The sequence below is a fragment of the Camelus ferus genome, chromosome 9, assembly GCF_009834535.1.
Source record: "Camelus ferus isolate YT-003-E chromosome 9, BCGSAC_Cfer_1.0, whole genome shotgun sequence".
NCBI lineage: Eukaryota > Metazoa > Chordata > Mammalia > Artiodactyla > Camelidae > Camelus > Camelus ferus.
The window spans coordinates 65,099,862-65,115,395 of record NC_045704.1 but is presented as its reverse complement, the minus strand read 5'-3'; the positions used below and the strand labels follow the sequence as shown (position 1 = coordinate 65,115,395).

The window sequence follows — 15,534 nt, the reverse complement described above, 5'->3', positions numbered from 1 at the left end:
ATTGTCTCCAGCACGCGCTCCGGGCAGCCCCTGCCATGTGTTTTGGTAGTGTGAGTTGGAATCTGTTTGTTTTTCTTGACTGTGTTTTAAAGTTCAAATAGAACTTGATAGTGAAGTTCATGTTCTCTTTACTAGACCACCACCGCCACTTGTTGGCCAGAAACGCACAACAACACGGCCCTGTAACCATTACTTAAGTCACATTTTGTGAAGAACTTTTATTCATCTTTCAGAAAACTTGTTGACTGCTTACTAGATGTCGAGCCCTGTGCTAGGTCCAAGGATGCAGAAATGAGCATGACTTAGTTTCTGCCCTTGAAGACTGCCCTGAGGATTTCACAATGTAGTGGGAGGACGGGGTCTAGGACAGATATCTGAACAGCTCACTTTGGTGCCCTGCAGAAGGGAGCCTCTCCAAGGTCCAGCTCTGCCTGCAGGACAGGGAAGATCCCACTGGAGGTTGCACTTGGAGCTGGACACACATGTCCCTCCAGGGGCTGGCGGGAAAGTGACGCAGGCAAGAATCCTGAGAGGCTGTGGTGTGTTAGTGACATGGACAGTCCCATATTCAGATAGCAGATGCTTAATGCTCAAGGACAGTGGAAACATGCCTGTCGGTGTTCTCAGACTTGCCATCTGCAGCATCCTTACCTCAGGACATACCCACACCTGGGGTCTCCCCTTTCTTAGCCACTGAGCTGTGGACGACGCTGGGAAGGAAGGGCCAGGGTCCCTGGAATCCCCTTGCATCTCTCCCAGGACTCCTTTAGAAGGTCATGGCCTGTAGTTTCAGAAATATTTTTCTGTTTATATGAGCTCTTGTCCCTCAACCCCCAACCCAAATTTAGTCCTGAGTATTTTTCCAGAGCATTCAAAATATAGAGCAGGGAGGGCAGACTTATTTCTGCATTATATTTCAGACTTCCATTTTTTCCCTGTTGTTTTATTAGATTATTTTCAGAGGCTCTCAGGGAATCCTGAATCCTGTCCTTGTTGGGGGAAGGAGGAATTAGCTTTGGGATTGACCGACTGTGTGTCCCTCTCATCGTGGTAGGTGTTTCAAGACAAAACCAGTGGGAAGGAACTTGGTGTCATTTACTATAGCAGTGAAGTCTTTGACCTTAACGCTGCTAAGACCAAGGTGAATGGTCAGTTGACTCCCTAGGTAGGGCAGAGTCAGTTAGGAGGGTCAAGACTCCTTGAATTCATCACCGATTGATGTTCCTCTAAAAATTCAGAGAAATGTTCCTCCAGAGATTCAGAGAAATGTAAAAATAAAATCATAAGGAAATGTTTTAAAGCTCCAGATTCACCCCTCCAAGAATATTTTAAGGAAATCTTTTTATACCAATTCCCAAATGGCAAGAGACAAGCAATGATAAATAGAACATCGGCCGTAGGGTTTCCTCAGACTGGGGGACCCTGTAAAATCCTGCAGAGCAGCCACTGTTCCCCACCCCCAGCAACTGGCTGCGCATTTCAGGTGCATCTGGGGTCAGACTTGAGCTCCTAAAAGCCCTGTTGCCCAGATGTAAGTGAAGTTCGAGTTCAGCTGTGGTGACCCTAGTGCCCTGGGTAGGCTCATGCTCAGTGTGCGTGTGTATGAGTTATGAGTGCTCCAAGACGCAGATGTGGGATGCTTTCAGTTACTGCCAACGCTGTTGCTAAGCGGATGTCCGCGTGCCTCTGCGGAGGGCACGGATCTGGCTGTACGCAGACCAGGGTGTGAGTTTACAGGTCTTGGTGCTGGAGCACGTTTCTTATCTGCCTTCGTGTAAACTGATTTTTGGATCATCCATTTCAGAGCATTATTTGGTCTGGTTTTGGAGACTAGGAGTCCCTCTGGTAGCGTTTTGGATGACTTCATTGTTCCACGGGTGCAAAGGGACTTTGCAAGAATCAGAAATGCTGAAATGGAGCCTCGCTGACACGTTGGCAGAATTGGACGACTGTTGGACTGTAATGCCAGCTGTTTCGCTTGCTCTGCTTTCGTTGGTTTTAATAAACCCCCGGAGCAGGGGCCCAACTAACGAGAAAAGTTTGCAGTCACTGTGGTAGAAATACCTTGCGTCTCTACCGTGAATCTTGGGAAATTCAAAGCAGTTTTCATATGGCGTCTCTCCTTCCAGAGGGGAGGGTTTTTCTCGCTGTGAGCAGGTGTGTAACTCGTTTAGATTACGCGGCTCACGGGGCTTGCTGCAACGTGTCGTTTTGTTCTCCAAAGACGATCTTTGGAGGACTGGAGTCTTCACCCTGACAAGGTCCAGAGAAGACTGTCCCTGTGTTTTCTGATAATAATGCTTCCCAAAGGGGAGACAGGAAGGTTGTCTTTCTACTCAGAGGCTTTATGCTCCTTGGAGTTGGCCTTCACTTTGGTCAAAACTGTGTTCAGATTCCCCAGAAAAGTACTCAGAAAAGATTCACTTCGAATTTATTTGTGAAGCGGGAGAAATCCGTTCGTCACAGCCAGCAGTTTGTTGAAGTGCCCCGACAGCCTCGGAAGGCCTGGCGTGGTAGATGCCCCGGCACAGGCCGGGCCAGTCAGCGCCCCCCGCTGGGGGAGGGGTCAGCAGCGTGTGAGGAGCTGTGTCCACAGCGGGGACGCGGCAGGGCACATTTCCTCGCATTTTCTCACGCCATTCGGAAGGCTGAACGGTCAGCACTGCCGGAGACAAACGTGACTAGAGCCGACCTCTTGGGCTGGGCTTCATGGACCACCGTGGTTAAAGTGTGGCTTCAGGAAGTCACGGGGACCCCCGGAGCTGCGTGTGGAGATTTTTCACTTCTGAGTTGTCACCTGTTAAGTTCTCTCCCTGAGGGAACGATGTCTGGAGACCAAAGGTGTCATTTCCAGTTTAATTAGAGGGGCGAACCCGTTTCTGTCGTTGGAGTTTTCTTGCTTCTCTGTGGTGGATTCCTTCACTGGGCTAATGAGTCCTTAACCTGGGGCTCATGGGCCTGCAGTGGACGTACTTCCTTGACATTGTCAGAGAGTTTTATGTGCATGTGGGCTTTTTGGTGGGGGTGGGGGTGGGTGGAGAGAAGGTTCATAACCCGCATTGAGTTTTCCTGTGCTCCGTGACCCCGGAGGGGAAGCAAGAAGCCCCTCACTTGGAGACTGACCGTCGTTCCCTTGTTTGGGATGCACCCGTCTGGCCCGGCACCTTCAGCCTCGCGGCCCCCAGGTTCAGGCTGTTATTGCCTGTGAAGCCTATGGACTAAGGGGTGCCCCTTATGACCCTTATTTTTATGTGTGAATTTGACATAGGATTGAGAGTCCACTCTTTAAACTATTGCTTGGGTTTCCAAATTGAAAATTACTGGATTTCTCTGTGGTCTGCAGTCTGTCCCAGTTCTGGTCTTCAGTCTGCCCAAGAAAAAACCCTGCAGAATGTTCTTATCTTTGTGACTGTGGTCTGTCCATCTCTAATTAATTCTAGAGAGGATTTTCTTCTTTTTCCCTCCTTTTCTTCTTCTTCTTTTTTTTCCCCCAGCCTGAGAGAAAGCAGGCGCCTTAGCCAGGAATTCTTTAAGAGCCCTTCTGAGCGTCTTCTCCCCACGTCTGCAGGAGCTTTCCTGCCTTCGTCCTTTTGTCGGTTGCTTTCAGCTGTGTCTGTCCTCCCCTCCGCAGGGCTTGTTCAAGTGGGGGAAGGTCGCTGTGGGACCAGGTGCGCGGGCGTTTGGGGGGCTCTCTGTTCCTGCCAAATGATCTTTTTAAACAAGTATTGAATATTTTTCTTTTAATTTCCCAATCTTAGTATCAATTCTTCTTTGCCAAATGGTTTTTGGGGCTTTGCCTGGGCCCCATGTGCCAGAGTCGCGGATTCATCTTGGCCAGACACTGCCACATATTGAAGAGGGAGCCGTTTCCAGGAAAGCTCAGAGAGCCGTGGCTCCTAGAAATCTTTCCTTGATGGTAGGAGCCAGGCCTTGACACTTCTGACCATCTGGAAAACTTTGGATCTGAGCACCAGTATGTGTCTCATACATATTTTTCTTTTCATTTCCTAAGTTTTTTTTTTAAATTCTTGTTCATTTGAGATATATATTTATTACTATTTTATCTGAGAGCTCCAAGAAGAATCATATGCCTGAGGGCTGCAGAGAAAATCATCAGCAGAGTTGATGCACCCTCTGTGGATGTGCACTGCTAAGCTTGGTGCTCAATAAACAGGCTTGGAATGAGTAAATCTGGAAATTTTTCACATACTGTTAGTGACAGTGTTTCTTTGCAGCCTTCGGGCGTTCCTGGACAAGTAATGGTTTCGCCTCTCCTTTCTTCCCTCTCCTTAGCGTGTGCGTTCTGCAACGTGCGTCTGTCTGTTCACGTAATGCTCCCGTGGGAGCCTTGTCCCCTGCTCCGGTTCTGCCGCCTCCCTGTCTATAGTAGCGATCAGCCTGTTTATTTCTAGGTGTGGCAGTGTCTCCGGGAGGCTCCGAGGCAGATTCTGTGCGACCCAGGAGCGTGTTGTCGCAGTAGCTGTGCGTGGCGTCACTGTCAGGTGCATTAGGACGCTGCTTGTGCTGGCCGAGAAACGATCCCCGCAGCCTTGAAGAAACAGTCATGACGGCTGGAGTCTTGCTCGTGTGTTTTTTTTTCACTTTTCTGTAAATTAGCAAACTAAATCCTTTTGAGCCTATGATTATATTCAGCCTTTTTTCTTCCTTTTACCTTTTAAGTAACATAAGCTTGTGAATTTGCTGTGATAAATCAGTCATTTAAATAATCTGCTGTGCATTAAGCACAGTGTTAAATGTAACACACGTCTTTGCCTACTGAGTCACAGACTGTACATGCAGCCTATTTTGAAAATTGACACACACATTCAACAGTAAATGAACAAGGTGGTATTATATACTATTGTGTAAATTATTCATAGAATACATTCGTGGTCTTGAAAAGTAGAGAGTTAAACGCCCAGGTGGCACTTACTGTGTGCCTACTGTGTGCTGAGGCGTGGGCACTGAAACCAAGTTTGTACCTCATCATCAGTGACCTGAGAGTGCACTGTAGTAAGTGACACTGGTGTCACAGGCCGTCCCCACGAAGGTACAGATACAGTGAGATCAGGGCAGGCCAGCAGCCACTGTGAAGACGTAATCCAGCTTGGAGTGCTCTGCCCGCGATGACAGTGTGGATTCAGATCTGTGGATCGAGACCATGACATCCTCGTGAGGATCACGGCTGAGATGTACTGTCATTCCCAGCATGTCGCTCCGTGTGTGCCTTTCTGGCTAACTCCTTTTTTGTCCTTTCCCTCCCTTTTCACTTTGTGAGGCTCTCGGTTGAGTTCATCTCATTCAAATGTTGGTTCTTGGGTCTTGCCTCGCCTGTCTGTCCAGAAAGCCAGCGTGAGACGTGCTTACAGGAAAGCACCCTTTGCTCCTCTGTGTCGGGTTGGCTGACCTGGGCGGAGGTGCCCCGGGGGGTTGGCTGACCTGGGCGGAGGTGCCCCGGGGGGTTGGCTGACCTGGGCGGAGGTGCCCCGGGGGGTTGGCTGACCTGGGCGGAGGTGCCCCGGGAGGGCGTGCTGGACCCGCTGTGTCCAGGTCCCCTCACAGGTGCTCTCTGATGACGCTCATGATGACAGTGGAAGCCTGCAGTAGTCGTTGACCCACTGTCAGAACTGGCTGCACTTTTCCTATCCAAGCTCATGGTTTTCTTCCCTGTTTTTTCCTTTTTTGGGACTGTATACAATCAGCTTTTATTCCGTGTGTTCTCTGCGCTTCGTTTCTTTGGAAAACCCCTGCAGGCTAACAGCCGGGGTGACGAAAGTCCTGGCAGCTCCCTTGGCAGCCCCTGTGCCTTGGCTTGGGCGCTTTTCTTTGGCAGAGCTCTCTTAGCCTTGTGGAGGTTTGGAGCTTACCTGGCAGAGAACAAAGTCCTATCTTTGGCGACCCAGAGGGGTGACCTGCCCCCGGGAGGGTCTGTGCTTCGGTTCTGAGCTTAGTCATTTGACTTGAAGGAGAAGGCGGTCCTGAGGGAAGGTGACTTTATCTTGCCTTTTCCAGCTTTGAGAGAAGTGTGTTCCGCTTGTTTGTGTTCTGCTGTTCCTGGGAGCTGGTTCATGCTTTGGTGGAGATTAGTGTGAGTTGAATCACACAGTATAGCCATTTTCATAGTAAAAAAATGGTCGGATATTGGCAGTATCACCCAGTCCAAACTAATATGTCTTGTTCCCAGAATCTGAACTAGCTTGTAGCTTGCTGCTGTTGATGGTGGGCTGTGAAAAAGTACCCCGGTTGCTACGCGAAGTGATTTAATGGAAAGCCAGTGCCAAGACTTCTCTCCTCTTTCGGCTTCTCCCTAGGTCACCCTGCACCTGAATCCCATCTCCTCCGTCCACATCCACCACAAGCCTGTCGTGTTCCTGCTCAACTCCCCACAGCCCCTGGAGTGGCATCTGAAGACAGAGAGGCTTGCAACTGGGGTCTCCAGACTTTTCTTGGTAAGTGTTTGAAACCCTCCCAAAGTGATCCTTAGCATAAGGATATAATGACCCTAAAACTTTGCGAGGCTTTTTAAAAGGCCTATTTCACTGAAATAATAGCAGAGTCCGCAGTGTGTTAAGTCTGGATTTTCTCCTTGTGATATTTGGTTGGCACGGACCAGCGTTCACAGAAGACAAAAGCCTCACGCCGTCTTCTGTGGTTGGAGAGTCAGGTCTCGTCGGCACGTGCGAGCAGGGTCCGCAGTCGTGCTCTGTGTGGCCTGAGCTTTGGTCTCGGTTCTGAGACCGGCCCCGCTGTGGCATCAGGAGCAATGTAAATATTGTACACAGCCACTAGGTGTGTGGTCTCTGAGCACAAAATAAATACACGCAAACCCTTTCTGTTTGTGTATAACACAGGCCTGATTTCTGATAAGAGGATCTGTTTGTTGAGAAAGTGACACACTGAGCTCCAAAATGAAAACATTTGTGTTTTATAAAAAAGCTGGAACCCAGCTCTTGTGGAAAGATCCAAATATTACCTACTATTTGTAAATCATGTCCCTCTGAGTTTGCCAGAACATTCAAGTTTGCTAGTTGTGGAGAAGCTGATGGTTGTTTGGATGGAATTTTGGGGGATGATGTCATGTCTGAAGATGAGCAGCAGCGTGCTCCGTGGTGACAGGAGCTCACGCTGTCCGCTGCGGCAGCCGCACGTCCGTGTCCTGCCCTGCAGTGCGCTCCGCGGTGGCCACACGCCCCAGGCGCTGCGGCCGCTCTTGCCCACAAGCAGCAGAACAAGACGAGGCCTCAGTTAATTGTCCTCTTCTTACATAATGAATACATTTTGCTTAATTCATGACTCTTAATCCGGATCTGTAGTTTTTTGTCAGTTATATTTGAAGATTCCCTTTAAAAACTCAAAGGTACCCACCGAATAAAACAGGACTCCATAGTCAATGCAGCCAATAAGCAGATAAATAAATGAGTAGAAAGGGGAGACGGGGGAGCTCCTCTCCATAGAAGAATGCCGATCGCTAAGTGCAGAAGGAGGGATGCAGTTAGAAAATCAGCAGTTTGTAACCATCGTGGTAAAAGGTGATGAGGCAGGAGCCATCCAGCGGTGGTGGAGGAAGTCTGAGGAGCAGTTTGCATGGCCTTAAATCACGTATTATTCTAGCCAAAAGTGCATACAGCCTGAGTCTAATCACAAGGAAACACTGGTGAAGACCAAACTGAGTGACCTTCTATAGTATAACTGGCCTGTGCTCTTCAAGAACGTTAGTTGTGAAAGACAGAGGCTGGAGGGAGCCACCCCAGATTGAAGGAGACCAAAAGTCTCATGTGACCCCGGGCAGGGAGCGGGGCGTTGCCATACAGGCTGTTATGGGGACACAGACGAAACTGAAGTCGAGCCTGTAGATTAAAGGATTGCGTCAGTGTTGTATTTCTTGAGTTTAATCATTGTGCTTTTCTTGTATGAGAGAAAAGCCTTCTTAGGGAGCATGATACGCGTAAGCATTAAGAGATAAAGAGCCAAACAGTTCAGAAAAAAGGCACAATGTGCACACAGAATAATGAAGCAAATATGGCAAGATGCTGAAAGCGGGGGAATCTAGTTAAAGAGTACACATGGCTTCTTTGCACCGTACTTGCAACTTTGTGAATGTGATTTAATTTCAAAATAAAAAAATTTTAAACACAGAAGTGCATTTACTAAACGAGTTTATCTTGCGTAGCACAGGGAACTGTATTCCATATCTTGTAGTAACCTGCAATGAAGAAGAATCTGAAAAGGAACACGTGCATGTGTGTGTGTGACTGAGACACTGCTGTACACCGGAAATTGACACAACATTGTAAACTGACTGTATTTCATTAAAAGGAAAAATTTTCAAAAAGTACATTTACAAGATAGGAGTTACTAATAAACTATAACCTTTTCTGAGAATTGAAACTCTTATTATAAACTTAGAAGGCCAGAAGTCAGAATTACTTGTTATCACTGTTATCAGCACTTTATTTAGCACCTCGTACACTCCGATTGTTGTTGTGTACGTGTTCCAGTACTTGGTCTTATTTGGTTCTCACAGTAACCTTGTGACGATGCGGGTGTTTACCCATTTTACAGATGCTTTTACAGATGAGGACCTAAGATTTAGAGAGGTTAAGTAGTGACCCAGATCACATGGCTGATTCCCGGTGGAGTTGAAATTCAAACCCAGAGGGGACTTACTCTGCAAGCTCTTGTGCTAAATTGGTTCCCTTCATACTCATAAGCGTTGTCCATCTGCTGTAATTAATGGCGTCCATGATGGAAGACTAATGGCCGTGATCATAAGGGCATGTCCTTGCTCAGCCCTCGCGGTGCAGAGCGGTGCTGTCCGATACCGTAGGTACTGGCCGTGCGTGGCTGTTTAAATTCACCTTCACTAAAATCAGAGATGCAGTTCCTGGAGCAGCTAGCTGTTTCAGGGGCTCAGTACCTTCGAGGCCAGAGGCCACCACGTTGAGCAAAGGCTTTGCCTGCTCTGAGTTGAATCCAAGCAGTAACCTGGGCGAAGCATTTAACTTCTCTAAGCCTGACTCTCCTCAGTTGTAATACGGGAATGATAATAGTCCCAGCAACAAGGGCTTGTTTTCTTAATTACATGAGATCACGTGTAAAATGTCCAGTATGGGTCCTGGCGCTGGGACCTTCGTAGACGCTACCTGCCATTTATGTGTCCATTTGTTATTAGTCACAGCAGAGAACACCTGGGGAGGGTGTTGAATTTACATTTCTGGTTATGAAATGTCTAGTGTGGCCGGCCCCAGACTGAAAGGAGTGCCTGTTCCTCTGGGCTATAGGTCCAGATGAGAAGTGGGGGTCACTTACATCGTCATTGTACTGATCACTTTCTGGATTCCTTCTTCAAATTGCCACTCTGTGACTTTTAAGGGAAAGTGTCTTACTCCTGGTTATTATTTATTTTCTCTAGTTAAGGTCTGTAAGAACTGCTTCTTGGCCATCAGTTTAAGACGTACTGACAACGAACAACCGGAGACAGTTTTAGTAAACAATTTAACATCAACCCTATTTGGAGTTTATCCCGTGTAAGGAGATTGTAGACCAAGTGATGGACATAAAATTACCAACACAAGGAGGCGGCCCTGGGAGAAGTCAAGGATTTAAACTCTGGGACACCTGTCCAGCAGGCTTGCTTTAGGGAACGTGGCCTTCTGTGAATTTCTTCATGGCCTGAGGAGGTGGGGGGACATCTGGTGCTCATCCAGGTTCTCAGACCCTCAGGCAACAGCGAGTGACGTAAGCTCTCTCACGGGCTGGGCAGCTGTCCGGCGCAGAGACGGTGCTGAAGTGAGGGCGGAGGGGCGGGCTCTTCCCCTGCTCTCTCTAACTGAAATGAGTTCAGGGTCTCCTCGTGCCCTTGACGCCACGGCCACAGAGGGATCTGGGTGGAAGACCAGTGGAGTGCTCTGTTTATCCATTTTTTGTAGTTAAGAATTAGAGGTTAGAGATAACATAACTAAATTATCTTACATAGCGTTTCAGCCACACACTTCAAAAGGCCGATGGAGCCTTTGCAAACTGAGGCTTAGCCATTTCCGTGACTGTCTCCTCCAAACTTACCCCAAAGGCTTACGGGAGCCAAGGAGAGAGCCTGGGTCTCTTGACTTAGCCTAAGATGTGTATGTGCTTGCTTCCTCCTTCACACATTGCTGAAGGATTTGCATTCTTGCCTTAGAGCTGACTTTACTTTCTAGGTAGAGTTACAACACTAACAGATTTTTGTTTTTTGGTTTTTTTTTAGGAGGGTGGTAAGAAAAGTTCAGGTAATGGCATCTATTCTATCAGAGTGAATGACTTTTAAGTCTAAGTTGTCATGTCTGCATTATTATAGCTACCCAGTTTGAAAAAGGAAACTTTTCATAATTGGTTAGCAGGGCCTCATGTTACTCAAAATGTCTCAACCACCCACGAGGGTGACTAAAAACATGTATTTCAATACTTTAAAAAGGTATCTGGTTTTTTTCTGTTAAGTCTTTTCAGTCTTTCTCATGATCCCACAAGTGCTGATGAGAGGGATCGTGTCAGGCAGGGAGAAAGTGGGATTGAGTTTCTTCTAAAAGTGTGGTTCCCGTGTCTGGTTGTTCCGGCTACCTAGGAAATGGGAGTGGATGAAGAGTGATTATTTCAGGCTGAGTGCCAAGTGGTGGGCCTTTGAGTAGGTGTCTCTCTCTCCCTCAAACACACACACACGATGGAGTTGTCACAGCCTTATAGGTTTTCTTTGGCAGGGAGTGGGGACAGCCTAGAGAGTATTGAATATGTTCGAGCTGTCCTTCAGTGCCATCAAAAGGAATAAAAATAACCCTACTCTCTCAGTCTGTCATGTTGAAACTACAAGTAAAACTCTCTCAGAAGGACCATCTAAGGTTATTTTTATTTATGCAATTATTTTCACATCAGAGAGAAAGTAGGGTAGCTAAACTGTGCAATAGATATCTGAACTTTTAACCTGGGTTTGCTTAAAAAGATTAGGAAGGGCCACAACACTAGATTGTCTTTAAAAACATGCTACAATTTGAATAGACATTTCTCCAAAGGGAAAAAAGTAAAATGGCCAATAAACACATGAAAAGATGCTCAATGTCATTAGTCATTGGGAAAATGCGAGTTTAAAACTGCAGTGAGATGCCACTTCACATGCACTTGAGTGGCTATAGTGAAAAAGGCAGATAATAACAAATGGTGTTGAGGGTGTAGGTGAATTAGAACCCTGTACATCACTGGTGTGGAAGGCAAGATGGTGCTTTGGAAGACAATTGGGCAAAACATATGTCCACAGAAATACTTGTCCACAAATGTTCATAATAGCATTATTCATAATAATTAAAAAATGCAAACAGCACAAATGTCCATTAACTGATGAATGGATTAAAAAAGAGTGGTATGTCCACATAATGGAGTATTACTTGGCCATTAAAAGGAATGAAGGACTGATTCATACCACAACGTGAATGAACCTTGAAAACATGTAAATAAAAGAAGCCAGACACAAAAGACCACGTAGTGTGTGATTCCATTCGTTTGGAATTTCCGAAAAATGCAAATCCAGAGAGACAGAAAGTAGATCAGTAGTTGGGAGGATGAGGGCGGGGTGTCCTTGGGGGATAAGAACAATGCTCTGGAGTTAGACAGTAGTGAGGTTACCACAATTGTGAACATACTGGAAACACTGAATGGTACAGTTCAAAAGGGCGAGTGTTACTGATATCTCAGAAAAGTAGATAGTAAGGGGGAATTGTAATGTCATAGTTATAATTGTGTAATTTATATAATATAACTTGCATAAGGGTGAGTTAATCTCAATAAAGCTGTTAGGAAAAAAGTTGCTGCAGCATTCTTTTCAGAAATGATAATATAAATTCAATGAACTAAACTTTGAAATCATTTTTACTTTATTCTATGATTTTTAAAAAAATCTTGCTTTATTTATGTCACAAACCTAAGCACTCTCTCCTGCAGGGTCTGCAGACTTAGGGGCATGGGACAGGCAGAAAGTCTCAAGATGAAACCCTGACGACGGGCTTCGCATAACGAGAAGCCTCAAGCCTTTTCATGTCAGCTTGTTGCTTTGCGCGCTCGTGAGGGAGGACGATGCCTTAGGAGTAGGAAGTCTCAAGAAATGAGCGGCAGCTTCCTCCAGCCTCATTTACTCTTGGGGTTATTGTGCTGTGATTTATTTTTCCCCGCCATTTGTCGGTAAAATCAGGAAAAGAAATGCAGGCATGTGTGTGTGCGTTTGAGTGGAGGAGGGGAGCCTAGGGAGTACTGGTCTCCGAGGTGGCGTTTCCAGTGTTTGGGGCATATTCATACTGAAGAGTTATTCATTGCTCATCTGAAATTCAGACTGAACTAGGTGCCCTGTATTTTATCTGGTGGTTCTCCCCAGAAGTAACTCAGATTTTTGTTCCTAGTTCACTCTCTGGCCTGGGTGCCAGGAGGCCTAAGTTCTAGTCTTGGTTCTGCCACTCACTAGCTGCTCATCAGTCGCTGGACAAAATCACTTAACCACTCGGGCCTCAGTGTCCCCATCTCTAAAGCAGGGAGGTGGTACCAGTCGGTCTCTGAGCTCCTCCAGCTCTCAAGCTTTGGCTCTCCGAGAGCACAACGGCTTGCATGTTATGTCCCAGTCTAATTGGAAACAGAAAACAGTGATCTGAACATTGCCTCTTCAGCAAGTCCAAGTAAGGATCAGGGCAGGGTAGTTGAAATATATGAGAGAAACCAAACTATGCTATTGGCTTTGGATTAAAAACAAATAAAAATTTAATCCTAATGAAAAATGTAAATTAATACCAGGAACACGCTTAATATTTAAAAGCTAGTTTTGTGTTTCTGAGGGGGGTGGGTGGGTGAAGTGGCTGAGGTCGCCAAAATCGGTTTATTCCTTTTACCTAAACTTGGGGGGGAAAAAGCCCAAATATTTTGGGCCTCTGCCACCAAACCACAGGCAGTTCTCTGGTCTGCACTGCAGTTTGGATGACTGACAAGGCTCAGTGAAAAACAAGTGCTGTTTGTTTTCCTGTGCCCAGTATTTAACTGGAAATCAGAAGGCGAAATTTCCAATCAGTGGTTAAACGGCCCCAGATGTACGCTCAGCGCTGCTCCAGGAAGGGACATGCGCAGACTGTCCCACAGCACATGTCCAGAAGTTCCTTCCCTGAGTGCAAGTGACGTGTACCTGAGTGCTGGGCGTCCGGAACGCCCTCTGAGGGACTCAGACGTTCAGGTCTGCTTTTAAAACGTTCTGTATTCTCTACTGTGCTGCATTTAAAACCTGGAGACGATTTTTTTTTTCTTTTTGAATTTCCTCCTTTCCCTCGTTTGGCAGTCCTCACCACATTTGGAAAAACAGGACATTAGCATATGTGGTATGATGAGTTACGTCTCTAGGAGTTCGTTCACCCAACACCCGGTTTGCAGTGCCTGCAGGATGTTGGAGCTATGCTCAGTAGAAATGGAGGGGACTGCCTGCCCTCAGGGAGCTTCCCATGATGCGAGAGAGATGGCTGAGGTGGGGAATTGCCATTCGGTGGGACTCGTACCATTGTTTGATCCTGAAAATAAGAGAAAATGAGAAGCCTCTTACCCCGAGTGCCACGAAGGCGGCTCCCCCGTGAGGCTGAGCGAGGGGGCGAGGCTGTGGACCCCGGCCCAGCTTCCTGCTCAACCACAGCATCACCCCTATATACCAGGAGTCTGGATGTGCCATTTTGGAGTTTCCAGGGAGGTCTCTCCCCAAATAAATTCTCTCTTCAAGGCAGATTAAACAACTAAATGTTTCAAGATTGGTTCTTCCTTTTTCTTTTTTTAAAATGTCTCTTGTGGAATGAATCACTGGGTCCTGTGGGATATTCCAAGTGGTTGTGTACCAGGCATTTTTGTTCCAGAGGCTGCTTATCTCTTGGTTTTGCGGCTTGTCCATAAAAGCCTTAATTATAAGGGGCTTGATCCTCTCATGAACTAGGGTCAGTCAACTACCGTATTTCCTAGGAAAGAGCTCTGGCCCTTCTATGGTGAGAGGGCCCTTCCCAAATGTCACCGTGGTGATTAGAGCATTGGGAAGAGTCCAGTTTCAGCTGGCAATCCTGGTCCAGAGAGAGGTTTTGAAAGACTCCCTTGGATCTGCCCTAGCTCGCTGCAGTAGGGCTGGTGGACGGTACCGGCGGGCGGCCCCTCGGCCTTCCAAGCTTTGCCTGGGTGTGTGCTTCCTGATCAAGACATCCTGTCCCGGAGCTTCATGCAAGCACAGACTTCCCTGCCTCTGCTGGGCTTGCCACGTCATGTCTGTGCGCAGGCCTGGGCCCCAGCTCTACGAAGGCTTTGCTTTCACTCAGCAGACCGAGGTTAAGTAAACTCAATTCCGCTGATGGGGCGGGCGGGTGTTTCTTTGTGTGGAATCCCATGCCATCCTTTAAGGCTTTACTGTTTAAGGCTGATCTGGTAATCTGATAAATCTGCCCTTCCTAAGTGTTGGGCAGTTATATCAAATGTTACATCTCTGGTGCCCTTGGTTCATGTGGTGGGCAGCCTCCAGAGAGCTGTTTGGTAGACAAAGCAAGTGTTTTGTTAAGGGAGATTGCAGAACTTTTTTTTTTTCTCGTCATGGGTTGGGGGAAATCTGCCTCCCAGGAAATTCTAGTGAGGCTGACTGAAAGCTCATTGGAAGTTTATGGTCTTCTTGTAAACCACAGGCAGTCGGGTCCTTGGTGAGCGCTCCCTCAGGTGGCTGACGCTCCCTGTCTCTGAAAGGGACCGGAGGATGGCCTGCCTCCTTCTAGGCAGAGTCGCTGGGTTTATTTGAGGCAACCCAGTTCTGGTGTTTCACATCTCCATCACCTAACTCCCCAGCTTGGGAGTGGATTTCTACAGGGGAGGAAGGAGCCCCTTTATCTTTCTTATTTTTTTGTCCAGGGTAGAATTTGTATCTCAAGATGTGTTTTTGCCTTTAATGGAAAAAAAAATGAAAACGAGTATGTGTATGTATATGCATGACTGGGTCATTGTGCTGTACACCAGAGATTCACACGTTGTAATTGACTGTACTTCAACTTAAAAAAAAAAAAAAAAGGTGTGTTTTTGGCAGGGGAGGATATAGCTCGGCGGTAGAGCGCATGCCCAGCATGCACGAGGTCCTGGGTTCAGTTCCCAGTACCTCCATCAAAAAAATAAATAAGTAAACCTAATTACCTCCCCCTGGAAAATAAATAAATTAAAAAAATATGCTCTACCCTTGATCCTAACTTCCTAGCCCCAGGTGGAGTGGAGTCTTCGTTGTAAACTTAGGTTTTTAATACTCCTGGGCCACAGAATCACTGGTCTGCTTCCCTCCTCCTGGGCCTGTTTGGGTACTGAGCAGCACGGCGGTGAGGCTCAGATGCAGGGCGTCCCTGGATAGTCAGGGCCTTACTTGTCTGCTGTCTCTGGCAAACGCCCGCAGTAGTCACTGCCCGTTTCATCACCAGCCCTTCCGTCTTTGTTACAGAGAACCTGTAGTTTCTGGGGGATCCAGGCTGCTTGGTGATGTGCAGAGCT

The 15,534-nt window shown here is 47.1% G+C and overlaps 1 protein-coding gene across 1 annotated transcript in view; it reads left to right on the top strand.

Annotated features, from left to right (window-relative positions):
- TGFBR3 (transforming growth factor beta receptor 3) overlaps positions 1-15,534 on the top strand; it is a 183,460-nt gene that overhangs the window by 105,893 nt on the left and 62,033 nt on the right. The window contains 1 exon segment of the mRNA XM_032487077.1: positions 6,312-6,449. Within this exon segment, the coding sequence (XP_032342968.1) occupies positions 6,312-6,449 (138 nt within the window).